This window comes from Diabrotica undecimpunctata, chromosome 2, assembly GCF_040954645.1.
Source record: "Diabrotica undecimpunctata isolate CICGRU chromosome 2, icDiaUnde3, whole genome shotgun sequence".
NCBI classification, from domain to species: Eukaryota; Metazoa; Arthropoda; class Insecta; order Coleoptera; family Chrysomelidae; genus Diabrotica; species Diabrotica undecimpunctata.
Window position 1 is genome coordinate 130,451,829 of NC_092804.1, and position 20,989 is coordinate 130,472,817.

The following is a 20,989-nucleotide window of genomic DNA, read 5'->3' on the forward strand; positions in this document are numbered from 1 at the left end:
ATAACGTCGACTGATAAAATGTAATGAAACAAAATATAGACACCTGCGGAGAAGAATAAAAAAGGAGATGAAATTAGCCAAAGAAAAATGGATGAGAGAAAGGTGTGACGAAATGGAGGATGTAATATCTAAACACTACTTATTTAATGTGGACAAAAAACTAAAAGAAATGAGTAACATATTTAAAAAAGCGAGTTCCTTCTATACTTGTTGACAAGAATAACAAAATTACTGTAAACAAGCACGAAATAAGAGAAGAATGGCAGCTGTATATATCTAGAGTTGTTAGAAGATGACAGGAATAATATTGCCAAATTCTACCAAAACTGTACTGACGGCCCAGAAATTATGAAATGCGAGGTAAAACACGCTATAAATAATGCTAAAATAAGAAAAGCTTGTGGTCCAGATGATACACCAACTAAGTTGCTGAAACGAATAGAGGATGATAACATAAAAGTAGTAGTAAGACTTTTTAATTCAATATATTACACCGAAGTGATTCTCACAGATTGGCTCAAATCCATCTTTGTCGCAATACCTAAAAAACACAATGCAAGGAAATGCTCAGAATATCGATTAATTAGCTTAATGAGCCACACTCTTAAAATTTTCCTAAGATTACTTCACAACAGAATTAGACGCAAATGCGAAGAAGATCTCGAATATACCCAATCTGGTTTCAGAAATACTATGGGAACAAGGGAGGCACTTTTTGCGCTTAATATCCTATTAAAAAAATGCCATGACCAAAGAAAATATGTATTTACATGTTTTGTGGACTTCGAAAAGGCATTCGATAAAGTACAGCATGTAAAATCAATGCAAATACTGAAAAATATCGGAATAGATGACAAAGATATTCGTGTCATTAAAAATTTGTACTGGAATCAAACTGCTATCGTAAAAATTGGAGATAATTACGCCGATGAAATCTCCATACAACGAGGAGTCAGACAAGGATGCATTTTGTCGCCAACATTTTTCAATGTTTACTCGGACCAGTTGTTTAAAAAGTCACTTGAGAGACAACCATACGGAATAAAAATCAACGGGGAACTACTGTATGTGATTAGATATGCAGACGATACATTGATTCTGTCAGAAAATATTAAAAGTCTCCAAATTCCAAACTCCAAGGTCTCCAAATTCTGCTTGATCGTATTCACGAGGTAGGAGAAGAAATAAGCATTAAAATAAACTCAAACAAAACCAAATTTTTAGTGTTTAGTCGTGACCCACATCCCGATGCAAAGCTTCTCTTAAACGGAGTCCAAGTTGAGAAAGTTCACAAAACGACATATTTGGGAACTGTGATAATGGACCAACTAGATCCAGATAGAAATAAAACGTAGAATAGCAATGACTAAAACTACTTTTATGAAAATGAAGTCATTTATTTGCAATAATCATCTCAGTTTAGAACTAAGACAAATAATGGTTAAGTGCTAAGTTTGGTCCGTACTTTTGTATAGTGTAGAAGTGTGGACGCTAAAAGTATCGATTATGAACAACAGTAAAGCATTGAAAATGTGGGTTAATAGACGAATGCTGAAGATACTTTGGACAGCAAGGAAAACTAATGAAGAAGTACTAAGGAGCGTCAACAAAGATAGTGAACTGCTAAAGACTGTTAAACATCGAAAAATGTCCTATCTGGGACATATTTATAGTAAGGGAAAGTCGATATAAAATATTACAACTGATCCTTAAAGGCAAAATAGAGAGCCGTAGAGGTGTAGGAAGAAAACAAGTTTCATGTTTAAAAAACATTCTTGAATGGACTCAGATATCAAATGCAGGACAATTATTCGATATTGCAGAAGATCGAGAAGCCTTCGCAATGGTGATCGCCAACGTCGGATAATTCTGATATGGCACGCGGGGAAGAAGAATGAGCCTAATGAATCGCGCATGGCAGGGCGTACGCTTATTTGTACAATGAGAATTCAAACCAGCAAAATTTGTGTATAACCCCTAATCTTATTTCTCTCTTTGATACACGATGCAGCCCAAGCGTCCATCCTGCCATAAGTGCTTCATTAACGATTAAAAAACAATTTTCTAAAATTAAGTATTTTTATATCAAGATCAAGTTTACAGAAAAATTACAAGAGGTCCATTTTGTACAGAATTGTCCAAAAAAATGCAAAAAATTATACCAGCCGAAAAATTTTATTGTTATAATTTGTTTAAAAAATAACTTTTCGCCTGGGCGACCCCTTGAATCTTATTTTGGGGAATGTCGTGAAAGTGATTATGCAAAAAATTTCATATGAACATTTTTCCGAACGAACCCGAGCTTTTCGTCTTGTCTATAGTTTTGTTCGTAAATCCTAATGATGAGTAACAATTTTTTATGGTTTTTTTCTGTTTGTGCAAAAAATTATCAAAATTTGAAAATAAATATTTACCAAAATCGTTAACTTTTTAAAATGATCATTTTTATGCACCTAAATGTGTATATGTCTTTGAACTATTCGTGTTTTATATTCAATAATTATATGGAATATATGAATATATTACTGTTGCGACCTCCACGCCTTTATATAGGTAATATTAAGTGCAATTTCATATCCCATTTATAACAGACACTAAAAGCAAATATTAATTAATACGGGTTTGCTAATGAAAAGCAAATAAAACCAGTGAGTAAATATTAATTAATATCATAATAATTTTTAAATTTTCTCAGGAATTATTTGGCACTGATTTCCTCTTTCCATATTTTTTGATTTCTCGCTATTTTATATATTCGAATTTGCTTAAGTTCATCATTTTATCATAAAAATATTGATTTCTAGCTACTTGTATTGGTAATCACATTTTCTTCTTCTTCTTCGCGTGCCATATCAGAATTATCGGACATTGGCGATCACCATTGCGAAAGCTTCTCGATCTTCTGCAATATGGAATAATTGTCCCGCATTTGATATCTGAGTCCATTCTCGAATGTTCCTCAACCAAGAAACCCTTTTCCTTCCTACACCTCTACGGCCCTCTATTTTGCATTTAAGGATCAGTTGTAATATTTTATATCGACTTCCCCTTACTATGTGTCCCAGATAAGACATTTTTCGATATTTAACATTCCTTAGCAGTTCTATATCTTTGTTGACGCTCCTTAGTACTTTTTCATTAGTTTTCCTTGGTGTCCAAGGTATCTTCAGCATTCGTCTACGAACCCACATTTCCAATGCTTTAATTTTGTTCATGATCTATACTTTTAGCGTCCACACTTCTGCACTATACAAAAGTACGGACCAAACATAACACTTAACCATTCTTTGTCTTAGTTCTAAACTGAGATCGCTTTTTATTAGGTTATTATGTAAAACAAAATAAAAAATATATAAAATACATACCTGCAAGCAACATAAATAATTACACCTATACTAATACAGAAATAAATAAAATAAAATTTAATAAATCAATAAATTTGATCTAAATACTTCACCATGCAATTAAAATTAAATAACAAAGAATATAGGTTTGACCGACAAGGGGTTAAAGTAAGTTAAGAACAAGTGAATAACCTGAGAATTTCGGAATAATAAACTCATGATCAGAATCATCAAGCAGAAGTCATCAAGAACAACAATTCAGCTTAGGTCGAGAAGTAAGACAAGGGGATAATATTTCACCAAAATTTTTCACCAAAGTTGATGTAAGACATGAGCATCAGTATATATCAGTATATACAAGGTGGTCCAGAATTATGTACATTAATTTCTAGAGCTCATAGTACGTCCAAAAATAAGGGTACTTCTTTATGTTCTTTATGTACTGTATGTCTTTTTTATAAACTAAATAATAAGGGAGATACAACCCTTTAAAGGGGTGAATTGAAATTCTTATTTTTTCAAATATCTTCCAAACGGTTTTGAATACGGAGTTCATATTTTGGGAGTGATTATAAGATATTAGGATAATTAATTTCATGTCACCACCTACCACATCCTATATTAATACAGGGTAGTTTTGGAGGGTAAGTGGGGGTTATTGCGTCACATGTTTTTTAATTTTTACATATTTTAAAAATTGTTTCCTTAGACTTTTCTACGCAAAAAAGCTGCTCTTGTAATATTTCGATAGATATCACCGTTTTCGATTTATTTAAACTCGAAGGTATACATGTATTTTATTGTAATCGTTACATTTCTTAATATTCATCAAGTATGCTTTGGAATTGACACTTGTGTTAGCAACAACACTTTAATCTCAAGTAGTCTATGAATTGTCAGTAACGTTTAATAACAATTAAATTATTTTATCTACACTTTTATTGTACTCGACAGTGAAATTTGTTTAACACGTCTCTGTCGCTATATTTTTAAATTTGTTTGCCCGCAATATGGCACACTATTCAAATTCTGAGATGACAGACATACTTTTAGTATTAGGGGAATGTTCGGGAAATGCTGCTGCCGCTGTAAGACGCTACAGATAAAAGTATCCGAACAGAAATATTCCCAATGCCAGGACTTTTGTAAGTACTGAACGACGACTGAGAGAAACCGGTTGTCTTCAAAGAAGGAATACAGATGCTGGTCGTCGTAGAGAAGCAAGAAATGTTTGCGTTGAACAGCAAATATTGGATGCTGTAATAAATGACCCCAAAATAAGTACACGTAGGTTAGGATTAAGAACGAATATTTCCCATCAAAGTGTTTTAAGAGTTCTGCATGAAGAGCAATTACATCCTTACCACTATCGACAAGTGCAGGAATTGTTACCTGACGATATGCCACTTAGAGTTGATTTTTGTGAAGTATTGCAAAATAAAGTTCAAACTGCACCAAATTTTTTAAGCAACATTCTGTTTACAGACGAGGCCACATTTACAAGACAAGGTATGTTCAATTCTAGAAATAGTGACTTCTGGGCTGAAGAAAATCCAAGGGCTACAATGGAAACTCACTTCCAACACACGTTCAAGATAAACGTTTGGGCAGCTACTTTAGGAAATAGTTTTATAGGATACCACATCTTTCCCGGAAATTTAAATGGTAACATGTATTACAATTTTCTAGACAATATTTTACATGATATTTTGGAAGATATTCCATTACAAATACGAAGAAACATGTTTTTCATGCATGATGGTGCTACACCACATTACACAAGAATTTGTAGAAGGTGGTTACATGAATATTTCCCTAATAGGTGCATAGGCCGGGGTGCGGATGCACCGATTCATTGGCCTGCTCGTAGTTGTGATCCAATGGACTTTACAGTATGGAGTTATTTGAAATCAAAAGTGTATAACACTCCAATTAATACAGTAAATGAGTTAAGAGACAAAATTGAACAAGTATTTACCGATTTACAAAACGATCCAGTAACATTAAATAGATTAATGCGTTCGCTAAATAAAAGAATTAGATTATGTATTTAACAAAATGGAGGACATTTTGAACAGTTGTTGTACAATATTATTTTCGCCATTAATTAAATGTTAAGTATTAATTAAGTTTTCCATTAATTTGTAATACTATTGCTAACACAAGTGTCAATTCCAAAGCATACTTGATGAATATTAAGAAATGTAACGATTACAATAAAATACATGTATACCTTCGAGTTTAAATAAATCGAAAACGGTGATATCTATCGAAATATTACAAGAGCACCTTTTTTGCGTAGAAAAGTCTAAGGAAACAATTTTTAAAATATTTTTTTAAAATATGTAAAAATTAAAAAACATGTGACGCAATAACACCCATTTACCCTCCAAAACTACCCTGTATTAATATAGGATGTTTTAGGTGGTGACATGAAATTAATTATCCTAATGTCTTATAATCACTCCCAAAATATGAACTCAGTATTTAAAACAGTTTGGAAGATATTTGAAAAAATAAGAATTTCAATTCACCCCTTTAAAGGGTTGTATCTCACTTATTATTCAGTTTTATAAAAAAGTGTACATAAAGAAGTACCCTTATTTTTGGACGTACTATGAGCTTTAGAAATTAATGTACATAATTATAGAGCACCTTGTATATACCTTGTATATATATATATATATATATATATATATATATATATATATATATATATATATATATATATATATATATAGAGACTAGAATAGAATAGAATATTCTTTATTAATCCAATGAGATCACAATAGGACAAGTCATACATAAAACATAATCAACAAAAATATAGATTTATATAAAAAAAAGATATGCAATATAAAAAAAAATATATGCAATATAGAGCGTCTCTGAACCCCGTCGGTCCTCATTCCGTGTAGCCTTTTATTAAGTCAAAATAATAATTTAGGTTGTAAACGCATAATTGGATCAAGCATGGTTTTAATTTATTTTTAAATTTTTGAATATTATTTTCATTTCTCATATTAAGTGGCAAACAATTGTAGAATGTAGATATTGCAAAATCAGGACTAGTTTCAAAAAGAGTTGTGGGGTCTTTGCACATCAATCTCTCGTGTCTTGTCGGCTAATTATGAAAGTCAGAGTTGAGGGTAAAATTTTGAAATTTAGTTTTGACGTGAATAATACACTTATAAATATATAAAGCATGGAAAGTCAACAGTCTTGTGTTCAATAAAATATTTACGACATGATTGTCTATTGTCAATATTGAATATCAATCTAAGAATTCTCTTTTGAGTTATAAAAACTGTAGAAGAGTTCCTAGAGTTTCCCCACAAGTCAACATTATAGGCCATACATGAATAAACCAATGCATAGTACACACATTGGAATAATCAATAAAGATATAACGATTAGAAAATGTAGGATATAGTCATCTTATTCAACCGATCACGATGAATGAAACATATAAATATAAAGAAAGATAGGAAAATAAGACGAGGATGGATTGTAATTAACTTGAATATAAATTGAAAACAAAAAAATTAGCTATGTATCCGAAATATCTGGTGTTTATTCAATGTATCTTCCCAATATTCAGATATAGAGTTTAAACTTGGATACTTATAAGGAAAATAACATTAAGACTTTAAAAGATACACACAACAATAGAACGAGTGATGCTAGGTATACTTTACAGGACACAATAAAAAACGACTGCTACGTAAAAAACAAATAAAAAGTAAGTCACAAAACTGAAGTAGGAATTTGCAAGACATATATTTGCGTTGGCGTGGGTGAAGACTTTAAAGTGGGTTTTATGATAAGCCATATTGGGTTTGGCATATATATTTAAAAATCGTAAGAAGAAGGATTAGTACCAGCAGAAAATAAAACGAAAATTACCAATACAGCAAGGGAAACATTGGGCAAAACCTCAAGCAAATGGAACGAGAAATAGTTTGACCAAGATTACCAACAAATAATAGATGCCAAAAATACATGTAGGCAGAAATATTTACAAAAGAATTCCCAATTGAATAGAAGGTCTTATGTAGAATTAAGAAGAAATACAAGGAAAATATGTAGAAAGCAAAACGGAGAAATGTTAAATAGAAAATACAGCAAATTACAAATTACAAAGAAAACCAAGCGATAAACTAAGGAAACATGACAAAAATAAAGGTGTGCAAGAACAAAAACGGGACAACAACGGAACTAATAAAAAGGTTGAAGGAGCATTTTCAAGAGCTCTTAAACCAAGAAAAAGAACAAAACCAAGAAGAAGAAATAGTTCATCACACAACAGAACAACTAGTTAAGGAACCAACATTGAAAAACCTATATACCTCATAGAACAACTGAAAAATAACAAAGTACCTAGCACAGATGGAATAACTGCAGAACTGATAAAGAACGGTGGACATGTGCTATGGAAGCGTATACATAAACTACTATGCGACATATGGGCACTAGAAGTCATTCCAGATAATTGGAAAGCAGGAATGATATTTCCTATGTACAAGGGGCAAAATTATAGGTACAAAATTACAAACGTACAAAAGTTCAAAATATAGGGTAAAAAATTATAGGGACACAACAATGTTAAATGTTAAATAGGTACCAATATGGTTTTAGACCAAAAAGGTCAAATATAGATCAAATACATATATGTTAAGAGCTATACATGCAAACTGTGCTGAATGTAACATACCACTTTACGAATTGTGTATTGATTTGAAACAAGCGTTTGATGGACTAGATTGACAAAAAATATTAAACCAACTATCCATGTTAAGAATACCAAAAAAGTTAATTAAACTTATACAAATGACTTTGGGAGATTGCATAGCCATGGTGAGAATAGATGGAGATATGACAAAGGCATTTGATATTTAAAATGAAGTTAGTCAAGGTGATACCTTATCAACAACACTTTTTAATCTAACTTAGGAAGTTATTACCCGAAAACTAGATATGAGCGGCTGTATTAATACAAGATTTACTCCAATATGCGCATATGCTGATAATGTTGCCATAATCTGTCGCAATAGAAGGGTATTGATTGAATCCAGGAGGAAGAAAGAAAAGGGGAAGACCAAGATCAAAGTGGCTGCAAGAAGTTGAAGAAGACCTCTAAAGGTCAGGAGTCAGAGAATGGAGAGGAAAAACTAGAGACAGGAAAAAATTGAAAGATATCGTTAAAAAGATAACATAAATAAAAGGGACTGATCCACCCAAGAAATAGGATCTAGAAAGCATTCGCGGTTTAACCCAACGCTGGGGTGTATAGCCATTATATATAGAAGGGTATTAAGTGAAAAAGCTATATAGTTGAAACGGGACGCCGCTGCATTTGGTCTAAATACAAATGAAAGAAAAACAAAATATATGGAGAGCAGAAAGTCGAATCTACATGAAAATCTACAGATAGACAACCATACCTACGAATATGGCTCTATCTTTTATCACCTAGGCTTAATAATAAATGACTGCAACAACATCAGTCAAGAAATACAAGCACGGATTCTTATCGGTAAAGTGCTTTTATTCATGCAAAGATTTAATGAAAAGTAAGTTACTGAATAGTGAATCTAAGCTTAGAACCTAAAAAACAGTAATTAGGCAAGTCATCAAATATTGATGTGAAACGTGGACCCTTAGAACTACTGATGAGAGAATCATTTAAAAAAATTTTAGCGCAAAATATTAAGAAAGATATTTGGATCAACTCATTGTAGGGATGGTTCGTGGAGAATAAAAATGAACTATGAGGTGGATGAATTAATGCAGAGCGCAGATATCGTTAGATTTGTAAAGTCACAAAGGTTAAACTGGCTTGGTAACTATCAGATAGTCGGGCTGTAAAAGTAATCCAGAGATGAAAACCACAAGGAAATAGGACAAGAGAAAGGCCCCGAAAAAGGTGGATAGACGATGTAAAGGAAGATCTTAAAACCATGAACATTAGGAAAAGGGGAAGAAAAGTATCCGATACGGCAGAATTTTTTTTAATGGCATAGATATTGGTCATTCAACCCGTTGCAATAGATTCTTCAATTAGATAAATACATAATCCTTTCTCTAATAAAATTAACAGATAATTATTAGAAGAAGATACGATAAGGAAACATACTGGGTCACTTGGTTCTCGTCTGTGGGACCATCAATACATTTTTAGTAGACAAACAAAACTAGACCACGGATAAAATGTTATAACATTTAGGATAAACGAAGAACAGGGCAGAATGGAAGAACGTTGTTAAGCAGACCAAGACCTACAAAGGGTTGTAGCGCCATAAGGATAAGAAGACATTTGAGTTAGCGAGAGTGTGGGTAGGTGTGTGTGTGTGTGTGTGTATGTGTGTGTGTGTGGGAGAGAGAGAGAGAAAGAGAGCGAAAGAGAAACCATCTTACGATCTTGACTTATATCCAATTTTATTTTATTTTTGTTAGGATGTCATATATGATTGTTTTTCCTATTAGATCGATGTTTTGAATGAGTTAATTAAATGTCCCCACTATGTTCCTCTCTGTTATTTTTAAAAATATCATTTTAATTAAAATTCTCTCGTCTGGTTGTTTCTTTTATATTTTAAGTATACATGTATCTATAAATATCTACGTCTTTTTCATTCACATTATCGGTCACCTTGGTTGTAAATTACCCATTTTATGTAGTAATTTCGTCAACTTTGTTTTTCATAAAATCAAATGTGATATACAGCTTCATTTTTTCGACAGTGCTTGCCGTAGATCTCGACTTTAATTTATGTGCTCACCTTTATTGCTGGATTTTCATAATATGGCTTTGGTCTTTCATATCGATGGTCTAGTTCCATACTAAGTAAGTGTGGTAATAAAATTCCAATTTATTTTTAACTCGAAGGTAATAATTTGTGTTAGATATTTATAAAAAAGACTAGAAGATTTTAAAGAAATAAAAAACTCAAACGTCGAAATAAAAACTTCTGTTGTAAGTGGTATAATATTTAATTAAAAAATTAAATTAAAAATCCAAATGAAATATAATAGTTCAGGACGTTTTCGGACTTTATTATATCAGTCCCTCTTCAGTGTACTTTTGGAGTACTTGGACTACTAATCTTAACACCAAACAGTGGTTGGGCGTAAGTTGTCGATAACATACTTCTTCTTCTTCTTTTTCTTTTTCTGTAGACATGACTCTGTTTTACAATATGCCTCCATTAATTTGTCGTTCCATCGTTTTTGTGGTCTTGCTACTGTTAGTTTTCCTATTGGGGAAATGTCTCTTCTCTTTAGTACTCTATTTGTTGTCATTCAGATTATATGATCGTTATATTCTACTCTTCTATTTCTTATACTTCCTTTACATGCAGCTCACTTCCGCGGCAGTTAGCAGAGAATTGAACAGGAAAGTTGGCAGCTAGAGTATGAATATACGTCGCTCGCGCTGCCATTACTCATGCCACTGTCACTGTCGTACACTCTCGTACGCTAACTTTGTTGGCGGTTTTTTTAACGTAAATCAAAGGACTTGAAGTGCGAGTGACAGTGACTGTTTACATGCTGCTCGCTGTCTTGTCGGTGCACGAACTTATTTGTTTATTGTTTGGTAAATTTTTCGTTAACTATGGTTGAGTGGAGCAATGACCAAGTGCTGAAGTTTTTAGAGCTATATACTAGTGAGGGATTGTTGTGGGATTCCTCACATAAAGACCACATCAAAAAGCACAAAGTAATTGATTTGTGGAAAAAGATCAACATAAATTTGGAAAACACCTCAATAGAAGAACTGAAATCGAAACAAAAGTCACCAATAGCAACATTCCAACCCCTTATAAAAAAGAAAAAAGTATCAATTAGATCTGAAGTTGGTGCTGATGAGGTTTTTTACCCCATTTGGTTTGCTTTTAAATTATTGGAAAGTTTTTTGGAAACAGGTTATGATGTGGATGACACATAAAAAATTAATGTTTTAACTATTATTTTTTTTTGACTTTATACTTATTAATCTGATTAAAAAACGTAGTCAATTAATAAGAAAAATAAGAAAAAATTATAAAATTATAGAGCGGTAGTTGTTGCTTGTCTGGCTACAGATTGTATATTTCTTAAGGCAGATAAACCTGTATTATGTTGCCTCCAAAAGCCTTCAATAAATACCCCGTTCTGAATGGTAATAATTGTACAAATTTAAAGAATGTTTTCTTAAGAAAATATGGTATAAAATGCAAATCAATGTTATAATCGGTACCTTGCTTACATCGACTTCTATCGGTTTTTTAACTCTTAAAAATAGATATCAATACACCAAAAGTATTTTCAACAATTACATGACTGCTTTAAAAATCTGTAGTGAAATGTTTGTTAATTCGTGCCAATATCGTGATTTCCTGGAAAAGGTTTCATCATATTTCTATATAATGCAAAAGCTCCATCACCTAGAAACACATAAGGTATATCCTATTCTCTGCCAGGTAATTGGGCATCCGGTGGTAAGTTAAGCGCTTTTAAAATTTTTATTTAAAAAATGTTCTTTATAAAAGGTATATTAATAAAAAAAAACCATATCCGGCTACATCACAAAACGTTTTCGGAATAACTATTCGGTTATAAGTGCTATCTAGATGTACATATTTGAAGCCACAAAATATGTGGGTAAAAATCCTTTAAATGTAGTTTTATTAACTTTGAGTTACATCTTTGATATTTAAAAACTATGATATTAAAGTTATAAAAGGAATTGATCACATGGCAACGTAAGACTCCACTGGGGTTGCTAGTCCTTGGACAAACTGTCTGTGAAGACTTGTTGATAGCAACTGTTGCTATAAGTAAGTTAAAGTTAACCATTATTGCAATAATGGTTAACCCAAAATACCCAAGCGTATTTTCGGTGTTATTGGCATTCTTACTTTAGCCTGTTTTGTTATCATGGGCTAAATTTTCTGAAGCAAAAAATTCAAAATCTCTGCGTGACATTCTACAAAAGTTAAAAAATTCTCCAGTTTCTTCACAAGTCAATTAATTGAAAAAGTTTGTTATATTTCCCCTATAAAAAAAATGTTTGTAGTCATTTTCAGATTATTATCCAAATAAAAGACTTACACCGTTCGGTTGCGATGAATAGCTGTCATCCACCATCGTCTTTTTCAACATCGACATTTTTTTTTTACATTATTTGTTTTTAAAACGTTAAGATAATTTTATAAATTTAAAACATACGGAGCTGTTGCCGAATCAATTTCTATGCCCTCCAGTGCTGATGGTACACTAATGCAGCAGTTATCTATATGGAAACAATCATTTGCCTTAAATGCTGCCGTGGAATTATTTCGGGCAGGACAGTGGCAACGTAAGTAGCAGCAGCAATGGCTGCATGTAAAGGGAATATTACACAGTTCTTGATGTTCTCTACCTTGCAAAATACGACGTAGAGTCGTATTTTGTTTTACCATCAATTTTTCCAAGTGTTTTCATCTCTGCTGTTTCTAACAGTCTTTTTGTCCTCTCTGTGTCATGTTGTATTTCTGCCGCGTATGTCATTGGTCTGATGGTCTGATGAGTGTTTCGTAAATTCTGCCTTTCATTTTTATCTCGATATTTTTATTACTCCATATTGTTTCATTCAGGTAACCTGCGGCTCTCTCTGCTCTTTTCGCTTGATCTTCCACTTCTGTTTCAAGCTTTCCGTAGCTAGATAATGTGATGCCTAGACATTTAAACTGCATCACTTATTCTATTATCTGACCTTCCAGCTCCAATTTACATCTTTGCTGTTATAACCATGCATTTTGTCTTTTTTGGGGAAATTAACATGTTAAATTTTCTGGTGCTTATACTAAATTAGTGCAGTATACATTGTGAAGCATATTCACTCTTAGAGAATCGTATTGCGTTGCCTGCATAGCAGATTATTTTAAGCTGCTTTTCTCCCTTTTGGTATCCTCTTGTAAATCTAACTTTTTTTATTATTTCATCCATAATCAGGTTGAACAATAGAGGACTCAGGGAATTTCCCTGTCTTATTCCATTGCTACCCTTAATAGGGTCAGTTAGTTCTTCTTCTACTTTAATTTTATTGTGTTGTTTTGGTAAATATTTTTTCTATCGTTTTTTATTATTTCTATAGGTATCTCTCTTACGTACAATAAGTGGATAACGTCCCTTAACTTGACTTGATTAAATACCTTCTTAAGGTCCACGAAACATAGATATGTCGGTTTATGGTATTCTAATAATTTTTCTTGCGCTTACCTCATTACAAGTATAGCGTCGGTGCATGATCTTCCTGACCTAAAACCTCGTTGTTTTTCTGCTAGTATTATAATTTTATTCAATATTATACTTTAAAGTATTGAATATATATGGCAATATGCCGATGTAAATGGATAACTAACCGGGAACAGTATGTCCATAATCGAAGTAAAATTTTCGCATCCGCATGCGTATATGAGAATTTGCCAACTCATTACTCATGGAAACTTAAATTTATGTTATATTGGGTTATAATAACCCAATTGGCTGCAGCACATATGGCACCTGTGAGTTTATCTAGTCATTGTTACAAATCCGTTCCACCTTAATTTTTCACTGCTTGTTGTTTTACTTGAATTCCCCAATACTCTGACAACCACATCAAACACAATTTATTGTCTCTTACCAGTTTATTAACGAGATTCTTACAATTTTTTTAGTAATTTGGATTTGATATTTTCGGTTTAAATGGGCAAGTGTATTGATTATTTTCTCCTGCAACTCTTCTGAATTTTTCTAATGAACATATATTTTTATATAACAATATATCTTAGTAAAGATTAATTGTTTAACGAGGTTTTGATTTATTAAATATAGTCAAATTAAAAACTATTTTTAGAATTAGTTCAATGTGTGATTTGTTTGTTGTTTTGATTCTTTCTTTTTTTACTGGTTTCATTCATGAAACCACTTTGTTTTGTAGAAAAAATACATGCATATTATTATTTTCATTTTGATTCTGTTTTAAGTGTGTACTTTTTTGATTAAGTTCGAGTATACTTTTTCAAAACTTTTTTATAGATATGAGAAATATTTTTAGTTTAAAAATTGCCACTTAACTAAATCGATGTGTTGTCTTTTGATATAACATAATTTCAAAAAACGATATACATAGTTACTTTATATTAGACATTTCCTTAATAGTGGTTATGCTAACATTATAAATCAATTGATTATAAAAATAAGCGTAATGGAAAAAATTGCATTATTAATGACACGTTACATTAGTGGTACATTGTTACTTTTTTTGCTTTTGTTCAACTAAAATCTAGTTCTAAAAGGTTCTGTTTGTGTACATTTCTTTGATGACTTTAACTTCTAATATTAGTTGGTGAATTATCCATTAAAAACTTAATTAAAATCATTTTAACTTTACGTAAAATAAACAAAATAAATACAAACAAACACTCCTTCGAAATACATGTTTTTCTTCTTGGTTCATACCTTTTATATCGGAGCTTTGAAATACACATTTAAACGCGGTATTTCTTTGGTGCATATAATATTTCTTAGAAATATTTTAATTAACAAACTTTTGGATTAACGCTTTAGCATAAAATAGTTCTTTAGTAAAACTGATTTACCTCAATTCTGTTTGTTCCTGGTTTCGGTTTCTCAAAATTTCCGTCTAAAATTTAATTAAAATGGAGTTATTTAAACAAACTCAACTCTTTTATTAGCATAATCATTCGAGCTGCATTATAAATATTTGTGACCATTTTATCAGTACAGTGATCTATTTTCTTTTGTTTTTATCTTTTCAATTACTGCTGCCTCTTCTTGTTTCTAAGAGTCTAAGAGACTAATTTCTGGTGAACCGTAGTAATACTTCGGCTGTGTATATATTATATATATATATATATATATATATATATATATATATATATATATATATATATATATATATATATATATATATGTTCGGATAAATTTCCGCAGTCAGGTAAATTAAATGAAAATTACTCGGGAATGAAGATCTCGGGAAGAACCGCGTTGAGAATATAACTCAACACCCATTTTGGTGCCATTATCAAGAGGGATATGGTTCAGTTTGAGTTCGGGGTCCAAATATACCTACTTCTCTCTCTCTCTCGTGACGTACCAGTATCTTATTCTGTAGAGATACAGGAACCGTCAAACAGCACTGAAGTGTCAATCTGCCTACTCCTCAGTGTCGAGTGACGACCGGTCTTATCCTGTGTGGCTGCTTTTATACTCTCAGTAGACGCGGGAACGGTAATCGCAGAAACGGCGCCTTCCTGTGCGACTTGATCTTCGTTTGGGCCTTTTAACGTCCTACCTAACATAACACAGTGTCTAATCTTCTGTAAAATCTATGCGCAACTTCTCAAAAAGAAAGACAGGCTTTTCTTAGGCCAACTATCCGCCCCCTATTGAAATCAATCAGTTGATGTAAATTTGGGCATCTTTATACTTCAGTCATTGTAAACGACGAAAAAACCAAGAAACACACACTGATAAATTTTAATCGGCACTAAACTTTAAAGTTAAAATTTTAAGTGGTTAGCAAATTTAGAAGAAAAAATCAATAAAAAACAACTAGACCAATATGGCTGAAATTGTAATCATTTATTGTTTTTGCCAAGATAAGCAAATTCTTAAAATAATATAGTTTATGATGGGTGTTTGGATTTCTTTGTCACTTAGGTACATAAATTGTCTATATTTGTGCAAAATAATAATCTATTTATTTTAGTATTACATTTGAAACAATATAGATATAAATATGCTAAAAACTGTAAATACTTGCATCAATAATAAGTTTAACTAAAGTTATCCGCCCAAATCATATCAGTGAATCAGTTAATTAACTAAAAGTAGTGGTAAAAATGAGTACTGAAAATAATCACAGGACGATAGTGAGAGTTAGTTCTAAAAAAGACAAAAGTGGAGATGATGAACCCAGCAGCACCTCGGTGGAAAAAGTACAAAAGAAGAAAAGTATAGTCGCTAGTTTAGACACAGAGGACCAAGTAGATCCATATACAATAAAAAGAAGAGAATCACTGCAGAATAATATATATGATATTTATGGAAAGGTAAGCAATTTTTAATATTTATGGATCTCTAGTATAATCTCTAGGATATCTTATTTAAAGTGATATATAGTTGAATGCTCGAATAAATGAACTGTAATCAAATAAAAGGCAGATATCGAGCACAGTTTATTATTAAATCTTACCCAAGTACTTTCGCTCTCAGAGCATCTTCAGGAGCATCCGAAATAACCAAGAAACGTTTTTTTAACCGAAGGAAAATTAATTAACTTTGATGGATTGATTTGAAAGTTGATGGTTTACAAAAGTTTTTTTATCAACCATCTAATTCGAGTTTTTTCGAAGGTAATTAATTTTTCTTGAGTTAAAAAAACGTGTCTTGGCTTATATCAGGTGCCCCTGAAGATTCTCTGAGAGCGAAAGTACTTGGGCAAGATTTGACAAAAACTGTGCTCGATATCTGCCTTTTATTTGATTAAATATCTTATTTGTTAAAAATGGACAGTGACGTATTTGTTAAGAACAGAAATAATCAATATCAATATTAATTGAGATACGAAAAACAATATTTAGGTAACAATTTAAGCATATATAAGATCGTACTTAATATATAGAAATTATATTCATACATACAGGGTCACTCATATTAACACGGTGGAACAAAAACTTTTCTTTTTTAATGAAATACACTGTATATCTTTACATTTTTGGACTCTTCTCGACCTACATCTTTGGACGTTTTTTTTTATTAATTTCGTAACAATATTAACACACTGTCAAATTCTAGAGATTTAAAAAAATCTGTTTATGTTATATATATATATATATATACATATATATATATATATATATATATATATATATATATATATATATATATATATATATATATATATATATGTATATATTTGTAAAAATATTGATATTTATTATTTAGATTAAATAAATCGCCTTTTTAAACCTCTAAGCAAACATTAAATAATTATTAATTCCTGTTCTTTTATATTCATCTATTGAAAACAGTGAATTATAAAACATTGATTGATTTTGCAGACATACGAACTCTAGAAAGCGCCTGTATAACTTGTTTTTCTTATTTTATCACGTTTAAATGTGCAAATGGAAATTTTTAATAAAAGTTGTCTCTGACAGTTGTTTACCTTTGTATTAATTAATAATTGATTTTTTCAATGTGATTGAAGGCAACACGAAATAATTAATAAGACAATGATACAGATAACAAAAAGACATTTAGTTAAACAGTTAAATTTAGTTAAACAGTTAAATGGTAGTGGTGTTCAAAAATTTGGTAGGAATTTAAACGATTAACGGAAATAAATAAATTAAAAACTTTGTAACTTGTTCAATAATATTACAAGTGGTATTGGGATAAAACATACGAAAGTGTCTGTGTATAATTAAGGACTCAGGTACATATACGAAATTATTAAAATAATTCAATCCATAGTTGTGGTTCAAAAGAATTAGGATAGTCAATATAATATAATACAAACAATAGTTGGATTAAGTTCATAAATCGCTTACCAATATTATAGTTGTATACACTCGCGGTAGTAAGTAGGTTATTACACGCGGTAAGTTTCATATAACTTTGATTTGTCGTAAACGATTTCGAGAAGCTTTATCATATTGTACACGTTATTTTTTTTGTAACATGTCTTTATACTGACAAAGCACTTATATATTATAAAGTTTTTGAGATTTCAGAGTTGGGAGACCGGGAAGACTCCAGGAGAGACGACGTCAAAAGCGAGATTTTTCTTTTGCTTATTCCAAAAATGTCTGTATGTATTTATAGACGGTGGGAATTAAATGTCGGGGTTTTAAGAATTATAGGAGTTGATATAGCGAAAAATATAATATTGTTTTTTACATTTGAAAAATTGAACATACTGGGGGAGGCAAAAAGTGTTGCGCCATTTAGATAGGGTATCAAATGATTACCTTTAGAATAAGGCTAAAACGGTTTATATAAGGAACAAGTTGTACATTTTGAAAGCACCAGTATTGGTTAAAGAGTCACATAGCTACTTTCTTTATTGATCTAAGGTATTCGATATTAGATATGGATACCCTAATATTTCGAAAAAGAGAATCTTTGCTTGGAGAAATTTGATGAGCTTTGCCAGAGGCCAGAGGAGCAGGGGAGTCTCTTCATATTTGATTAGTACATTACCAATCTTTAAGGGATCCTTAGTGATGTTCTACTTACTCTTACTTTAAGTCATATTTAAATATTGTAACGACTACTTTTTTCACAAAGTTTAATGAATTTTGGAGATACGATGAAAGAGGGATAGACAGTTTTGTTAAGGTGGACTGTAGGTTTGCTATTAGTCGATAAACATTATATTTGGCATCTTTACTGACACCCATTTACCTGGGTGGTAAATGGGTAAAAAGCGAAAACATGGAGTTGCTTCCAGTTTACTCCACTTAGCCTCTTCTACTCAAATCCGACTCTCACCTTCACGATGGTGCCTTCTGTTAAACCGAGCAGCCCAGTTGGAGATCGGTATCCAACCCGGGTCGGGAACTGACGAGAGCGGGTGAAATGGTCCTCCGAAAAAGGGGTTGTGCTATGGGCTGGCGTTCCATACATGTAAAAATTTGGAGCCACGAAACGGAAACTACTGTCTCGGAACAGGACGGATACAAAATATAAACGACAGTCGCAATGAAATAAGGACATTTGCATATGAACGTGGAATGTGTTAAGTTGGCACAGACCTGGGATAGCGACGAGAGCCATTAGACAACTACAAAAATATAACATGGCTATAACAGCAATACACGAAATAACCCGGACAGCAACAGGAATTCTGGAAATGGAAGATACTATAGTCTTTTGGGGGGTAGTGAGAATAGACATGAATACGGATGTGGCTTTGTCATTGCAAAAAGACTTAAATCAGCAGTGATAGATTTCAAGCCAATAAACGAACGAATTTGCTGTATTAGACTCAAGGGTAAGTGGTTCAATCTCACAATATTCTCAATATATACCCCAACAGAAGATGCCGAAGAAGATAGGAAGGATATATTTTATGAAATATTAGACCAACAGTATAAAGCTGCTCCAGAACACGACGTCAAAATAGTGATGGGAGATTGCAACGCTAAACTAGGTAAGAAAGATTATTTAAGAGAAGTAATTGGTAAGAATAGCTTGCACGACACAACAAATGATAATGGACACCGGTTAACACAATTCGCAATATCTATATAACATGATCGTTAAATCCACCCAATTCGACAGAAAGGACATTTACAAGGTCTCATGGGCTTCAAATGATGGAAGAACACGAAATCAAATAGGTCATGTCCTCATTGACGCAAGACACTCTAGTAGCATTATTAATTCGCGAAGTATGAGAGGAGCTGACAGCGACAGCGATCACTTTCTGTTGAAATCTAAGTTAAGAACGCGATTATCAATACAGAAACTGGAACAACAATAAAAACGAGAAATATGGAATATAGAAGCCTTACAAACACCAAATAAAGAACTGAATTATCAAGTGGCAATAAGCAACATATTCCAATTGCTGGGAGAGAAAGAGCATAATGTAGAGTTAGAACAAGCATGGTAGCAAATGGTATCAGTTATAAAACAAGCAGCCAAGGAAACCATTGAAAAAAAATACTCGCCCAAAATGGAAATGGTTTGACAAAGCATACGAGGAAATTCTAGAAATAAAAATAAAAAAAAAAGATTGAAAATGCTACAAGACCCCACAGATGAGAACAAAGCAGATTTTAACAGAACAAGAGCATAGACACGGCGACTATTCAGAACTAAAAAGAGGAGCTTCTTAGAACAGCTAATCCGGGAAATGGACAGAAGTGGCGAGATGAATCAAATAAGGAAATTCTTTAGTGAAGTCAAGTCAGTCAGAAAAGGTGCAAGTGTTGGAGTAACACAGCTTATGAGAAATGAAGTAGGTCAACTTATAATGATAGAAACGGAAATCGTCGAACGATGAAAGGAATACTTTCGGAATTTACTAAATATTGAAAGTGAGACGAAGGAAGCAGATATTACGTTTCATTCTGCAGATATCTAAATATCAGCACCAAAACACTTGAGGAAGTAAAGAATGCGATCGCGTCTCTAAAACATCATAAAGCACCAGGAAATGATGGCATAAATGGAGAGTTGTTAAAAAATGGAGGAAATCTTTTACACCAAAAATTGTATGACATCATTCTGAGAGTATGACAACAACAGAAAATACCTAAAGAATGGAATGAAAGTGTTATAATTCCCATATATAAGAAAGGAAACCAAGAACAATTCCGAAACTATAGAGGCATATCGCTTATTAGCACATGATATAAAGTGCTATCAATTATCTTGCTAAAGAGACTCACACCATATTCGGAACATACTTTAGGCGACCACCAATGCGGCTTTCGTGCTGGAAGGTGAACTATAGATCAGATATTTACCATCCGACAAATATTAGAGAAAAACTGGGAATTAAATCGCGATGTGCACCAAATTTTCATAGATTTCCAGCAAGCATTTGATTCAATAAAAAGAAGCACATTGTGGCTAGAAATGTTAGAAATGGGAATACC

At 32.2% G+C, this 20,989-nt stretch overlaps 1 protein-coding gene across 5 annotated transcripts in view; it reads left to right on the forward strand.

Moving 5' to 3' along the window:
• The window catches only part of LOC140434875 (ras-related protein Rab-37-like), a 258,107-nt gene that overhangs the window by 149,772 nt on the left and 87,346 nt on the right, over positions 1-20,989 (forward strand). For 3 of the 5 annotated variants that reach the window (XM_072523469.1, XM_072523468.1, XM_072523470.1), the window contains exon 2: positions 16,084-16,426. The exons of the other annotated variants lie outside the window; for them this stretch is intronic. In XM_072523469.1, the coding sequence (XP_072379570.1) occupies positions 16,217-16,426 (210 nt within the window). In that variant the 5' untranslated portion in view covers positions 16,084-16,216. The remainder of the gene's footprint in view (positions 1-16,083; positions 16,427-20,989) is intronic. 5 annotated transcript variants of the gene reach the window in all.